The following is a 13,781-nucleotide window of genomic DNA, read 5'->3' as shown; positions in this document are numbered from 1 at the left end:
ACTCAACTCTTCTGTGCCTGTTTTCTCATTTCTAAAATGGGGATTAAATCCTACTCCCTCCTACTTAGACTGTGAGTTCCCTGTGGGAAAGGATTGTGTTCAACATGATTATCTTGTACCTACCCTAGTGCGTAGTACAGTGCTGAGAATATAAGTGCTTAACAAACACAATATTAATTAAGGAATATGACTCACCACTGTCAATGGGAAATCCACGGAATAAAAAGCACAAAAGGTGACTTTTTTAAAAACATTCATTTTCTATTCTGTTCCTATGATTCTAGTTATGCTGCATTTTTGGGTACAGTCAGTAAAAATTCATGCTGCTCAACTGCAAGATTTCAACCAACAGAAGTTTTCGTAAGAGCTTTTTGATAAATATTCTCTCATATTATTTCTATTCTATATTTTCTTTCCCCCTTAAGTCAATCTCTTGAGAGATACAGATATAAGTAGATGTGATGACATTCTCAAATAAGAAATTTAAATTTGTCATTTTGGCAGTGTTGAAAGATTGCATTAGGAATTCCAAAATTGAGAATCAAGATGTTCCCTATTTCAAAATGAAGGAAACCAAAAGAGAAAGAAAAAAATGTCCATTGCTGGAAACACAGAGATTGCATTAGGGATTCCAAAACTGAGAATCAAGATGTTTCCTATTTCAAAACGAGGGAAACCAAAAGAGAAAGAAGAAAAGTCCATTGCTGGAAACACAGAGGTCTAGACTTGGGGGCTACATTCAATCCATCACTAAATCCTTTCAGTCCCACCTGCACAATGTGGCTAAAATCTGCCCTTTCCTCTCTATACAAGCTGATACAATGTAAATACAATCATTTATCCTATCCTGCCTGGATTACTGAATCAGCCTTCTTGCTGACCTCCCAGCCTCTTGTCTCTCCCCGGACTCCAGTCCATTCTTCACTCTGCTGCCTGGATCATTTTTCTATAGAAACGTTAATGATATGTCTCCCAACTCCCCAAAAAACTCCAGTGTGTACCTATCCACCTCCACATCAAACAAAAACCCCTCGCCACTGGCTTTAAAGCACTCAAATCACCTTGCCCCCTCCTACCTCACCTGGCTACTCTCCTACTACATCCCAATCTGCAAACTTCGCTCCTCTAATGCTAGCCTTCTCATTGTGCCTCAATCTCTTCTATCTCACTGCCGAATCCTCGCCCATGTCCTGCCTCTGGCCTGAAATGCCCTCCCTCCTCAAACCCGACAGACAATTATTCTCCCCCCCTTCTCCTCCAAGAGGTCTTCCTTGACTAAGCAACCCTTTTTATCTTCTCCCACTCCATTCTCTGTCACCCTGACTTGCTTTCTTTGTTCTCCCAGGCTCCCAGCCCCAAAGCACATATGCACATACCTGTAATTTATTAATTAATATTAATGTCTGTCTCCCCCCTTCTAGACTGTAAGCTCATTGTGGGCAGGGAATGTGTCTGTTAATTGTTGTACTGTACTCTCCCTTAGTATAGTGCTCGGCACACAGTATGTGCTCAATAATAATAACAATAATAATGATGGCATTTATTAAGTGCTTATTATGTGCAAAGCACTGTTCTAACAGCTGGGGAGGTTACAAGGTGATCAGGTTGTCCCACGTGCGGCTCACAGTCTTAATCCCCATTTTACAGATGAGGTAACAGGCACAGAGAAGTTAAATAAATATTTAATAAAGTAGGATTCAATAAATATGATTGCTGGCTCAATCTCTCATCTTATCCCGACTGGATTACTGCATCAGCCTCCTCTCTGACGCCCCATCCTCCTGTCTCTGCCCACTTCAGTCTATACTTCATGCTGCTGCCCGGATCATCTCTGTGCAGAAATGCTCTGGGCATGTTACTCCCCTTCTCAAAAATCTCCAGTGGCTGCCAGTCAACCCACGCATCAAGCAAAAACTCCTCACTCTCGGCTTCAAGGCTCTCCATCACCTCGCCTCCTCCTACCTCACCTCCCTTCTCTGCTTCCACAGCCCAGCCCACACCCTCCACTCCTCTGCCGCTAACCTCCTCATTGTACCTAATTCTCACCTGTCCCACCGTCGACTCCTGGCCTACGACCTCCCCCTGGCCTGGAATGTCCTCCCTCCACACATCCGCCAAGCTAGCTCTCTTCCTCCCTTAAAAGCCCTATTGAGAGCTCACCTCTTCCAGGAGGCTTTCCCAGATTGAGTCCCCTTTTTCCTCTCTTCCTCCCCATCCCCCCTGCCCTACCTCCTTCTGCTTCCCACAACACCTGTATATATGTTTGTACAGATTTATTACTCTAGTTATTTTACTTGTACATATTTACCATTCTATTTATTTTGTTAATGATGTGAATCTAGCTTTATTTCTATTTATTCTGATGACTTGACACCTGTCCACATATTTTGTTTTGTTTTCTGTCTCCCCCTTCTAGACTGTGAGCTCATTGTTGGGTAGAGACTGTCTCTATATATTGCCAACTTGTACTTCCCAAGTGCTTAGTACAGTGCTCTGCACACAGTAAGAGCTCAATAAATATGATTGAATGAATGAATGAATGAATGAATGAAAGCTATATTAGCAGCGATTTTGGTGAGGAAGAGTAAATGACATTTATATTCAAAGACTAGAATATTTTAAAATCCTGACTAGTAATATTAGTAGGGAGTTAAAACAAGCACTTGACATATTAACAACAATAAAGCGCTCAATAAATACCACTGATTGATGAAGAACGACGTTTGCATCATCATCATCATCATTGTGAGAAGGAATGAAGTGAAATTTCAATCCAGAAAACAAAGTAAGAATAATAGCAGGAATGAAAATTACTATATAAATTGGATGAGATTTTTGGATCTGCCACATTTCTCAAAGAGTTCACTCTGCTTTAATACATTTAACACCTACCCTTGAACAAAATTGTGTTTGTGTGTTTTTTGGGAGGGGTTCTAATCCCTGCTCCACCACATGTTTGCTGTGTGATTTGGGGCATGTCACTTCATGTCTCTGTGCCCCAGTTACCTATCTGTAAAATGGGGATTAAGACTGTCAGCCCCATGTGGGACAGCGACTGTGTCCAACCAGGTTTGCTTGTATCCACTGGAGCCCTTAGTAAAGTGCCTTAATAAAGCACTTAATAAATACCATAATTAGTATTATTTGTTTGCAATACTAAGGAAAACAGGATAGGAATTATATTATAATGTGCATGCTTTTGGACTAAAGATATTAAAAGCCTTTTTGAACTTGGATTTGTGCCTTTTATTCATCCCACTCTCAGCCCCAAAGCACCTATGTACATATTATAAATTTCTTTATATTAAATGTCTGTCTCCCCCTCTACATTGTTAGTTCTTTGTGGGCAGGGAATGTGTCTATGAATTCTGTTATATAGTATTCTCCCAAGTGCTTAGAGTGCTATGCACACAGTAAGTGATCAAAATATGACTGATTGACTATAAGAAAAAAATACTGACTACTTTCCTAAGGATTGAATCATTTTTACTGTTATTCTACAGATGGTACACAGAGGCATATATAGATGACTTTCTGCTGTTTCATTAAAACACTAGCACACATTTTAAAGTCAGTGTACATGTAAGTGCTTACTACAGTGCTCTGCACACAGTAAGTGCTCAATAAATACGATTGAATGAATGAATGTAGTCTTTAAACATGGACAGTAGGTTGGTTGATGCAAAAGGCACAATTTTTAAATGAGGAAAAATAACATCAGTAGCCATTCAAGTAATTTCAGTGTTCTATCTGTTTGAGAGAACTTTTCTTATTTATTGTGAATATTAAAATCATTTCTCAAGGCTCCTCCAATGAGCCTTAGCAGTATTAGTCCACTTCATAACAGTGAAATGATAGAATAACACCATATCTATCACAAAAGATAGATATTAAGTGGATAGGTAAAATATTACAATATCTATCACAATAGTGGTAGAAAAAAAATGGTTATATGATGGGTCCAGAGTCATTAGTTAAATCTGTGGCAGAGTTGTATTTAAACTCAGTCTTGCATTCTCTGGCCAGACAAGTAGTTTCCCCCACACAGATCTACGCTTTTGGAATTTTTTCGAGTGTGAGAAAAATTAGCTTCGATAGTAAAATTGTAAACAAGTGAAAATTAAAGTTGTGCACTTATGCATGGCTATATTAGCCCCTGTAACTCAAGTATTCGAATAATGTACATTTGAGATCATGCCTTCTTTACAAAGGACTTGTAAATGCATTGCACTTTTTCTTTTAAATCGCTTTATACAATGCCCTCTTTTTTCACAAATGCCCTTACATACGGGTATCTCCAATTCTGCCAAAACCCATGTTTTTGCTACATGTTCAGTGAGACTGTGACTGCAGAGTAATGGGAGGTTCTTCCAACAGCCTGCTCCTATCTGAAAATAGAGTAATATTCTACCAAAGAAACAACTGCATGCATACAGTCCACCCATCCAAACCGCTGCAATGCTGATCCTAACCCCGCCTAGATTACTGCACCAGCCTCTTTTCTTATCCCCCTGCCTTCTGTCAGTGAGCCCCATGTGCGATCTGATTAACTTGTATCTTCCCCTGGCTACTCTCCTACTACAACCCAATCCGCAAACTTCGCTCCTCTAATGCTAACCTCCTCACTGTGCCTCAATTTCATCTATCTCATCACCGACTCCTCGCCCATATCCTGCCTCTGCCACCTGTCTCTCCCCATTTCTGTCCATATTTCACTCTGCTGCCTAAATCATTTTCTTAAAACACATTCATTTCCTATCTTCCCACTTCTCAAAAATCTCCAATATCGACCTATCCAGTTCCACAACAGAAACTCCTTACATTGGCTTTTATACATTAAATCAGCACTTCCCGACTCTGACTTCCTACTACAATCCAGCACCCGCACTTTACTCCTCCACTGCCAACCTAATCACTGTAGCTTGATCTTGCTTGTCCCTCCGCTGACCCCTGACCCATGCCCTCTCACTGGCGTGGAACTCCCCCCCACCCTTAATATCTTACATCACTCTCCCCAACTTCAAAGCTCTCCTAAAATCTCTTCTCCTCCAAGAGTTCTTCCCTGACTTAGCCCTCATTTCACCCATTCACTCTCCCCTCTGCATCATTTGTGCAATTGGATCTGTACCCCTTAAGTACTTGCAATTCACCCCGCTCTCAGCCCCATAGCACATATGCACATACTCTTACACTCAGCCATTTTCCCAATCTGTAGTTTATTTTAATGACTGTTTTTCCCTGTACATTAAAGTTTTTTGTAGGCAAGTAAAGTATAATAATAATAATAATAGCGTTGGTATTTGTTAAGCACTTACTATGCGCAAAGCACTGTTCTAAGTGCTAGGGAGGTTACAAGGTGATCAGGTTGTCCCATGGGGGGCTCACAGTCTTAATCCCATTTTACAGATGAGGTAACTGAGGCAGAGAGAAGTTAAGTGACCTGCCCAAAGTCACACAGCTGACAATTGGCAGAGCTGGTATTTGAACCCATGACCTCTGACTCCAAAGCCCGTGCTCTTTCCACTTAGCTATGCTGCTTCTCTAGTTGATGTATCTGTCAACTTTATTAATCCTTGAGTACTCGCCAATGCACTTAGTACAGTGCTCACCACACAATGAATGCTCGATAAATATTACTGACTGAATTACACACAGCACTGGCCACCTGCTAAGAACTAAAACAACTACTCATTATACGAGATCAGAGTGCATTAAAAGGTTTTCAAAAGAAATTATGCAATTATGTCATTATATACATAGTACACTGTGTCACACCAAGTGGGAGCTTAACAAATGCTTATACTATTGCTAGCAAATCCTTTCTAATATCTTCAGTATTTCTATATTTAAAAATAAAAATATTCCTCAGATTTTTTTGAGCTTTACACATGTGGAAAAAATGTGTAGGATGCAAGCAAGTGCCCTTGTGGGTTAATGATTTCACCATGCTTATCGAGTAACTTTTGGCATGAGTTATCTTTCATATTTGCATAGTTTTACCTTTTTCAGACCTGCTTTAAATCAATATTTTAACTTTTACCAGTCGAACTTCAGTACAACTATAAACTATGGGGGCAGTGGGGTAGATGTGAAAGACAACTTCAATTCCAGATAAAATGTATGAATGATGTGGCATGATTTTTAGAGAGGCTTATTCTAACTGCCTGTAATAACAAGGTGGAATGTCTTCAACAAGTCTTTTTGGAAGCTGCCCTGGACATTTTGTTTTGTACATGATATTTATTACACGGGCTGAGTTGATTTCATCACCCCTTTCAGAGATAGACTCTGAGTTCGCTTTTCTTCCAAGAGGAATATCAAGCTTGCTTCTAGTCGACACTTCCCTGTTCACTACATCCCAGATTCCCTGACATTTACAGTTGTCAAGGAAAATGAGCCCACACATTCTAATCCACCCCTCAATCCCTTACAATACACAGGATCAAAATAAATAAATAGCACGTCCACCTACTCTTTGTGATCTTCTTTAGTTAAATGAATTGTAGAAAATTAAGGAAACTTGAAAGTTTTTCAAATAAAAGATTTGATGTCTTCTGACTGATAAAACCAACTGAATTGAGCCCTGTACGTATTTGATGTGGTTTCAAAACATCAATGGTTAGAGAAGTCATGATGGAAAGAGGGTTTGTGGGATATCTTTCTTAAGGAAAAAAACCCTAAAAACACAGAAGTGATTTTAAAAACAAATCTAAGAGGAGGAGGAGGGTTTTGAAATTGCCCTGGTAATCTGGACACAACTAATCCACTTTTGCCTCAGTCTGATACAGGTAAAAGTAGAACAACTCAATGTGACTCAGAAAATGACAATATTTTGGTGACAGATATTAAACAATACAGTTCCTCCTTGGGACTGATATAGAGTGACTTTTTGACTGGCTTTGTGGGCAACAGCATTTGCAAGAGCTGGATTTTGGTAATCTTCGATAGATGTCTTCCATATCATGTTTGCAACAAGGTCATTAAATAAATACTCACCTATCTCCGGGCCTAGATGCGATGACTTCATGGACCCAGCGGATGACACCACAGCGCATCTCCCCAAATGCCCTATTTTCCCACTGATCTCGTCCTCCGGTAGGTAGGTCTTCCATTCGGAGGTGTTGAAGGGAACATCCGTCTCTCGAATCATGGTCACGTTCACTCGGTCCCGAAGCTGACAGAGAAGCTCCCCTGCACTGAGCTTCGTGGTTTGCCGTTTCCCTGTATATGTCACATTATACTTGTTCATGTTCAGGTAATTTTTTCTAACCTTCTGCAGCCTCGGGATGAGATTCTTGGAAGAATTGTCTTCGTTCCAGACTTTGAGGGAGCTCAGGGCTTTCTTGGGCTTGGCTTTGTCTCCCGGAGCGGTGGTGGGCTGGGCCTCTTGGACTGGTTCCTGTATCCTTCCCTTAGGGCCCAGATCCTGATTCAACTCACCCCCCCACTTCCCCAATGTCCGAGGCAGCTGAAAACCTCTTGTCTCCGACTTGAAAGAAACATAATAGCCTTTCCTTGTTTCCTTCCACAAACAAATAGTCAGGAACAGAAGAAAAGCCAAGAGGACATACATCAATTTTTTCAGCAGATTGATATGAACCATAATGTAGGGTGCATCAAACTGCGCTCCTCAACCCAGGACAGGAAATTATTCCTAAAAAAAACAAGGAGGGGGATAAAAGACAAAAAGTCCATATTAAGGGCAATGTCACGGATTCAGGTTACAAATACGATTTCATGTCTACTTTTTATTTTTACTCCTCAACACAGTTATCGGCTTCTATTCTTACACCAGGCTGGAAGAAAGCCCCAACTGTGATACATAATCCTTGGTTCGTGGGGTGGTGATTCACGATGGGAATGAGGAGGGCCAGGAAACAGAGGGTTAGCTTAACAACATAGTCTTTCTTAAAGAATCAGAAATGCACAGACATACCAGAATCAAGGTAACCGCAGCAAGACCGAAGTAAGCTCATTGGAAAGTTATCCGGGTCCAAAGCCGTCTCTCGGGAAATGGGATTTCATTAACCTCACACTGGCAAGAGAGAATGGTTTAGCGCCTCCCTTTTTATTGGAAGTTTCACCGAGAATAGACTTTATTTTCTCAATATTCATTTGGCAGTGAAATACAAACAGATGCCCTTTGAACTCAAACAAGTTAGTCCTCTATTTATCATGGAAGTTGGCTCTAGTGCCTTTTTTTATCCTCCTCTGAAACCTATGCTCAAGCAGGGCCCAGTGAGTTCAGGGAGACAGTTCTACTGCCTTCACACAAAGAGCACAAAGAGCACACAAAGAGAAGAGTTTGCCTTCTCTTACCCTACCAGAAAATATAAGAACATTATTATATTTTACAAAATGCTATTGCTGAAAGAAGTGGCCCCCTTTTCATTTCGATCATAGTCACCATTGATTTCTAGGGTGGCTACTGATGTCCTCCCATAAATACTGTACAAGGAGATACATATAATGAAAATTAATAATAATAATAATAATAATAATAGTGGTATTTTTAAAATGCCAGGTGTTGTACTAAGCACTGGAGTAGATAAAAGGTAACTGAGTTGGATACAGTTCCTGTCCCGCATTGGGCTCACAATTTAATCCCCATTTTACAGATGAGGTAACTGAGGCTCAGAAAACTTAAGTGACTTGCCCAAGGTCACACAGCAGACAGTCTCTAGACTGTGAGAGCTCATCCCTCTAAACTCTGAGATCGTTGTGAGCAGGGACTGTCACTCTTTATTGCTGTATTGTACTTTCCCAAGTGCTTAGTACAGTGCTCTGCACGCAGTTAAGTGCTTAATAAATACGATTGAATGAATGAATGAATGAATGAATGACAAGTGGTGGAGCCGGAATGAGGGATTAGTCAGAAGGACTCCCAGGCCTGTGCTCTAACCACAAGACCATGCTGCCTCCCCACATGAAGTCTGGCAGAAGAATGACGATTTCAAGTAACCCTGCATTGTTATATCGAACTCTCCCAAGTGCTTACTTAAGTGTTCTGCACACAGTAAATGCTCAATAAATACAACTGACTGATTGACACTAGAACATTTCTTCTGGGGGACACTTCTGGGTGTCCCACTTCCTCCAGAGCCTTGTTGCTCCCCTCCCTGGACTGCGAGAAATCTAACACTCAATTCCCAGCTGCAGGTCTAGGTGGCAGGAGATGCAGAGGAGGGAGATTCAAAATTGGAATTTTTAAAACAGTCATACAACAGGGGACAAACCAGGCTGCCTGGTTTAAAAAAAATTGAACAGATGGCCAACCAATCCCAACCAACCAATCCCGCCTCCGCCACTTGTCTGCTGTATGACCTTGGGCAAGTCACTTAACTTCTCAGTGCCTTAGTTCCCTCATCTGTAAAATGGGGCTTAGACTGGGAGCTCCACACGGGACAACCTACTTACCTTGTAACTACCCCAGTGCTTAGAATAGTGCTTGGCACATAGTAAGTGCTTAACAAATACCATAATAATAATAACCAATAAATGATTAATACTAATAATGGTATTTTTAAGCACTAACTATGTGCCAGGCACTGTACTAAATGCTGGGGTGGATATAATCAAATAGGGTTGGACATAGTCCCACATGGGGCTCAATCCCCATTTTACAGATGAGGTAACTGAGCCACAGAGGATAATAATAATGATAATAATAATGATATTTGTTAAGCACTTTCTACATGCCAGGGACTGTACTAAGTGCTGGAGTAGACACAAGCAAATCAGTGCCATTTGGGGCTCACAGTCTCAATCCTCATTGTACAGATGAGGTAACAGGCACAGAGAGGTAAAGTGACTTGCGCAAGGTCACACAGCAGACAAGTGGTGGAGCCAGGATTAAAATGCATGACCTTCTGACTCCCAAGTCTGTGCTCTATCCACTCATCATGCTACTTCTTGAAGTGGTGTGCAGAACACCATACCAAGGGTTTGGGATTATACAACACAGTTAGTTGACAAGTGACCCTATATTGTTATATTGAACTCTCTCAAGTGCTTACTACAGTGTTCTGCACACAGTAAGCACTCAATAAATACAACTGGCTGACTGACACTAAAATTTCTCCTGGGGGACATTTCTACTCTCGGATAACTCACATTCAATTGTGGGAGGAAGACACTAGAATTAAATACAACTAGGAGAAACAATGGAATATAAACATGTATAAATAAGCATTATGGGGTTGGGAGTGCTTTAATGCTTAAAGGATCTGTAGGTGCCATAATGATGACGGGAAGCATAAAGAGGAAAGAACAGAAATTAATCAGGCAAGGTCTCCTGGAGGAGATGTGATTTCAGTGGTGCTTCGATGATGGGTAGGGCAGTGGACTGCCAGAAGTCAAAGGGAAGGGAGACCCTTGAAGGAAGAAGGGCTAGAGAAAGACATGAGTGGCAAAAGACAAGAATGAGTCAGCTAGAGTCGTACAAAGACTGCAAAAAAGGGTGCAGTGGGAGATAAGAGTGACCAAGGAGGAGAGAGCTGATAGAGTGGTTTAAGGCCAGTGATCAGGAGTTTCCACTCAATGTGGGGAGAAATACAACATAATTGGTGATGTTTGAGGGGTATGGAGATGGGCTCAGAATGGCATTTCAGGAAAAAAAGACAATTTAGGTAGCAGAGCAAAGTAGGGGCTGGAGTGAAACTTGAGGCAGGGGGATCAGCGATGAGGTTGGTCTAATATTCAAGTCGGGGCATGACAAGTGCCTGGATCAGTGTGGTGGCAGTTTGGATGGAGATGAAGGAACAGATTCTAGAAATATTTGTGGAGGAAGAACCAACCCTCTTCCCTGGCATCCTTGACGTAGATCAACACCTGTCACTAAACCAGTACAAATGAGCACAGAGCGAACTAAAAGTTTTTCCAATAAGAAAGGCCTTTGTGATTCTGTGACTTTTCAAACACTGTAGGTCAGGAGTGCCAGCTTATTCATTTGACTGTGGTAAACTTTGGGGGAGAAAAACAACACCAGGAAGGGAGGCAAGGGGGTATAAGGAAGAGGGTGAGGGATGTACAAGATGGTACCTCTCTTCTTCTGCTGCTCCTTGTCTGCTTTGCCATCACCAGCCAGACCCGACAGCATCAATATCAGCCCAGTACACATGGGCTCAGCAGAGCTACTGTCTCTTGAGCAACAAGTGGCTAGAGGTCCAGTTTCATGCCAATTTCTGGCTTTTGACTGGCCTTTTCTCTTGTCTTGCTCTGATGTGGTACTGGACAATTTTTTGTCTGTTCCCCCAATCCTGGCCCTCTCTTATCCACAGCTCCTAATGGCACAGATTGGACACTGTCCAATGGATAAGAAAGTAGAATGCAAAGCCTCTAGAGCAATTGGGAGGATCTGAGTCCCTTGGAGAAATGGGTTGATTCAGTCAGTCATATTTACTGAGTACTAACCGTGTGCAGAGCACTTTACTCAGTGCTTGGGAGAATACAGTATTGCAGTTGGTAGACACTTTTCCTGCCCAGAATGAGCTGTCTAAAAGGGTAGACAGATATTCATATAAATAAATTAATAATAATATATATATATATATTAATTATATATATATTATAATATAATATATTTTTTATATATATATATATAAAAGTGCTGTGGGGCTGAGGGAGGGGTGAGTAGCTGATTTCCCTATAATGGTGACTGTGTGACATTGTCTCATCATTCTACACAACCCAAATAGCTCCCGATTCTTCCTAAACAAAATATCTGAGATTAGTCCCTCCCGCTCCACCCTAATGGCTGCCAAATTTTTCTACGAGCTCTGGTCATATCGTGGCTACTGTCTTACAACCATCAGCCTCCTCACTGGTCTCCCTGCCTCAAGACTCTCCCATCTTAGGGCAAAATGTAGCCAGGATCAGCTTCAGAAGCATTTTTGGGCACACATCTCTCCACCCCTCAAAACTCTCCACCAGCCCCACGGGCCACTCATTTAAAAAAACAAAGCAAAACAAACAAAAAAACCTCACAATTGGTTTCAAGGTTCTGTACCAACTCATCCTATGTTACATACATATTGGGTCTTTTCACCCACTACTTGCCCCCTGGTTACCTTGGTTGCCTTCTAACAATATCTTATACCCTCAACTCTCCAGCCTCCATCCACCCACACATGGTCTTCCCCCTGAAGGAACTCCCTGCCTACCCAAATCAATTGTCCCTGCAATTAAAGCTTTCCTGATAGCCCTCCAGAATGATTTCCCTGATTAATGCTCAACAGAATAATAATTAACACTACTGGTGGCATTTGTTAAACACTTATTATGTGCCAAACACTGTACTAAGCACTGGGGAAGATACAAATTAATCAGGCACATGGGGCTCACTGTCTAATATTCCAACTCATAGAAACCTATAGCCCATCTCTAGCACTTTAATACTTAACATCATCAATAGGATTTATTTCTTTATTGGAAAGCAGCATGGCATAATGGATAGAGCAGGGGCCCGGGAATTAGAAAGACCTGAGTTCTAAACCCATATTGACATTTGTCTGCCACGTGACCTCGGGCAAGTCACTTAATTTCTCTGTGCCTCAGTTCCCTCATCTGTAAAATGGGGATTAAGACTATGAACCCCATGTGGGAGACTGAGTCCAACCTGATCATCTAGTGTCTACTCCAGTGCTTAACACAGTGCGTGGCACACAGTAAGTGCTTCACAAATCCATAAAACAATATTATTTATTGAATGCTTACTGTGTACCAGACACTGTACTAAGGGCTTGAGAAAGTACAATATAATGTCTATTCATTGTTCTATGGGATTTTTCCAAGCACTTAGTTCAGTGTTTTGCACGCAGTAAGCTCTCAATACACTGAAAGAATGAATGTTCCCAGCCCATAACCATTACCAGGGAGAAGCAGCATGGCTCAGTGGAAAGAGCACGGGCTTTGGAGTCAGAGATCATGGGTTCAAATCCCGGTTCCGCCAATCGTCAGCTGTGTGACTTTGGGCAAGTCACAACTTCTCTGTGCCTCAGGTACCTCATCTGTAAAATGGGGATTAAGATTGTGAGCCCCCCGTGGGACAACCTGATCACCTTGTAACCTCCCCAGAGCTTAGAACAGTACTTTGCACATAGCAAGTACTTAATTAATGCCATCATCAGTACTTATGCATATGTTTACTCAAGTGTGCATTCACTTATTTCTTGATTCTGCCTCTCCCATTAGAAGGTAAACTCCTTGTGGACAAGGAACATGTTCTTGGCCTTTTTTTTTTTGGTATTTCTGAAGCATTTAGTACAGTGGCTTGCTTAAGAGAGTACTCAATAAAAGCTATTACTAATACTACTGATGGCTTGCCCTCTCAATGTGAGAACTTGTTCATTTTCCTTTATTCATTTCCATGGCCTTCTGAAACTGCCCTACTGCCAACAAAATCATCTACCTTGGATATTTTACACTGAAGCCTAGAGAGCTGGTTATTTCGCTTTAAAAATATGCATTAAAGGCTTCAAAGAGCAACCTTATATTTTGAGGCAAAAAAAAACAGCCTCCCATAATTACAATTCAGTAAGTGTTAATGAATAGCCCTAATCCGTGGACCAACCATATTTTTACCTGGATGTTAACTAGGACTTTTTAGTGCACACACCGCATTTGTGCTCACAATTTACACCTGTAGGGAACTAATTATACATGCAGGAGGAGTGAAGGGATAATTGCACCTTCAAAGTCTATAAATGCTTATAATTAGCTGCTTGTGGGCATACTGGGTGAAAAAGGATATTTGGTAAAGGTAAGATCACTTGTACACCAGC

At 41.4% G+C, this 13,781-nt stretch overlaps 1 protein-coding gene across 2 annotated transcripts in view; it reads right to left on the bottom strand.

The window, feature by feature from the left end:
• Positions 1–13,781, bottom strand: part of ST6GAL1 (ST6 beta-galactoside alpha-2,6-sialyltransferase 1) — a 143,270-nt gene that overhangs the window by 62,049 nt on the left and 67,440 nt on the right. Inside the window, exons 3-4 of one of the 2 annotated variants that reach the window (XM_038753069.1) lie at positions 7,937–8,035; positions 6,997–7,654 (exon numbers count right to left, since the gene is read on the bottom strand). In XM_038753069.1, coding sequence (XP_038608997.1) covers positions 6,997–7,603 — 607 coding nt within the window. In that variant the 5' untranslated portion in view covers positions 7,604–7,654; positions 7,937–8,035. The remainder of the gene's footprint in view (positions 1–6,996; positions 7,655–7,936; positions 8,036–13,781) is intronic. The other variant, XM_038752994.1, reaches the window with a different exon arrangement.

This window comes from Tachyglossus aculeatus, chromosome 1 (assembly GCF_015852505.1).
Source record: "Tachyglossus aculeatus isolate mTacAcu1 chromosome 1, mTacAcu1.pri, whole genome shotgun sequence".
Taxonomy (NCBI): domain Eukaryota; kingdom Metazoa; phylum Chordata; class Mammalia; order Monotremata; family Tachyglossidae; genus Tachyglossus; species Tachyglossus aculeatus.
The sequence above is the reverse complement of the archived record's forward strand: the minus strand, read 5'-3'. Positions and strand labels throughout refer to the sequence as shown.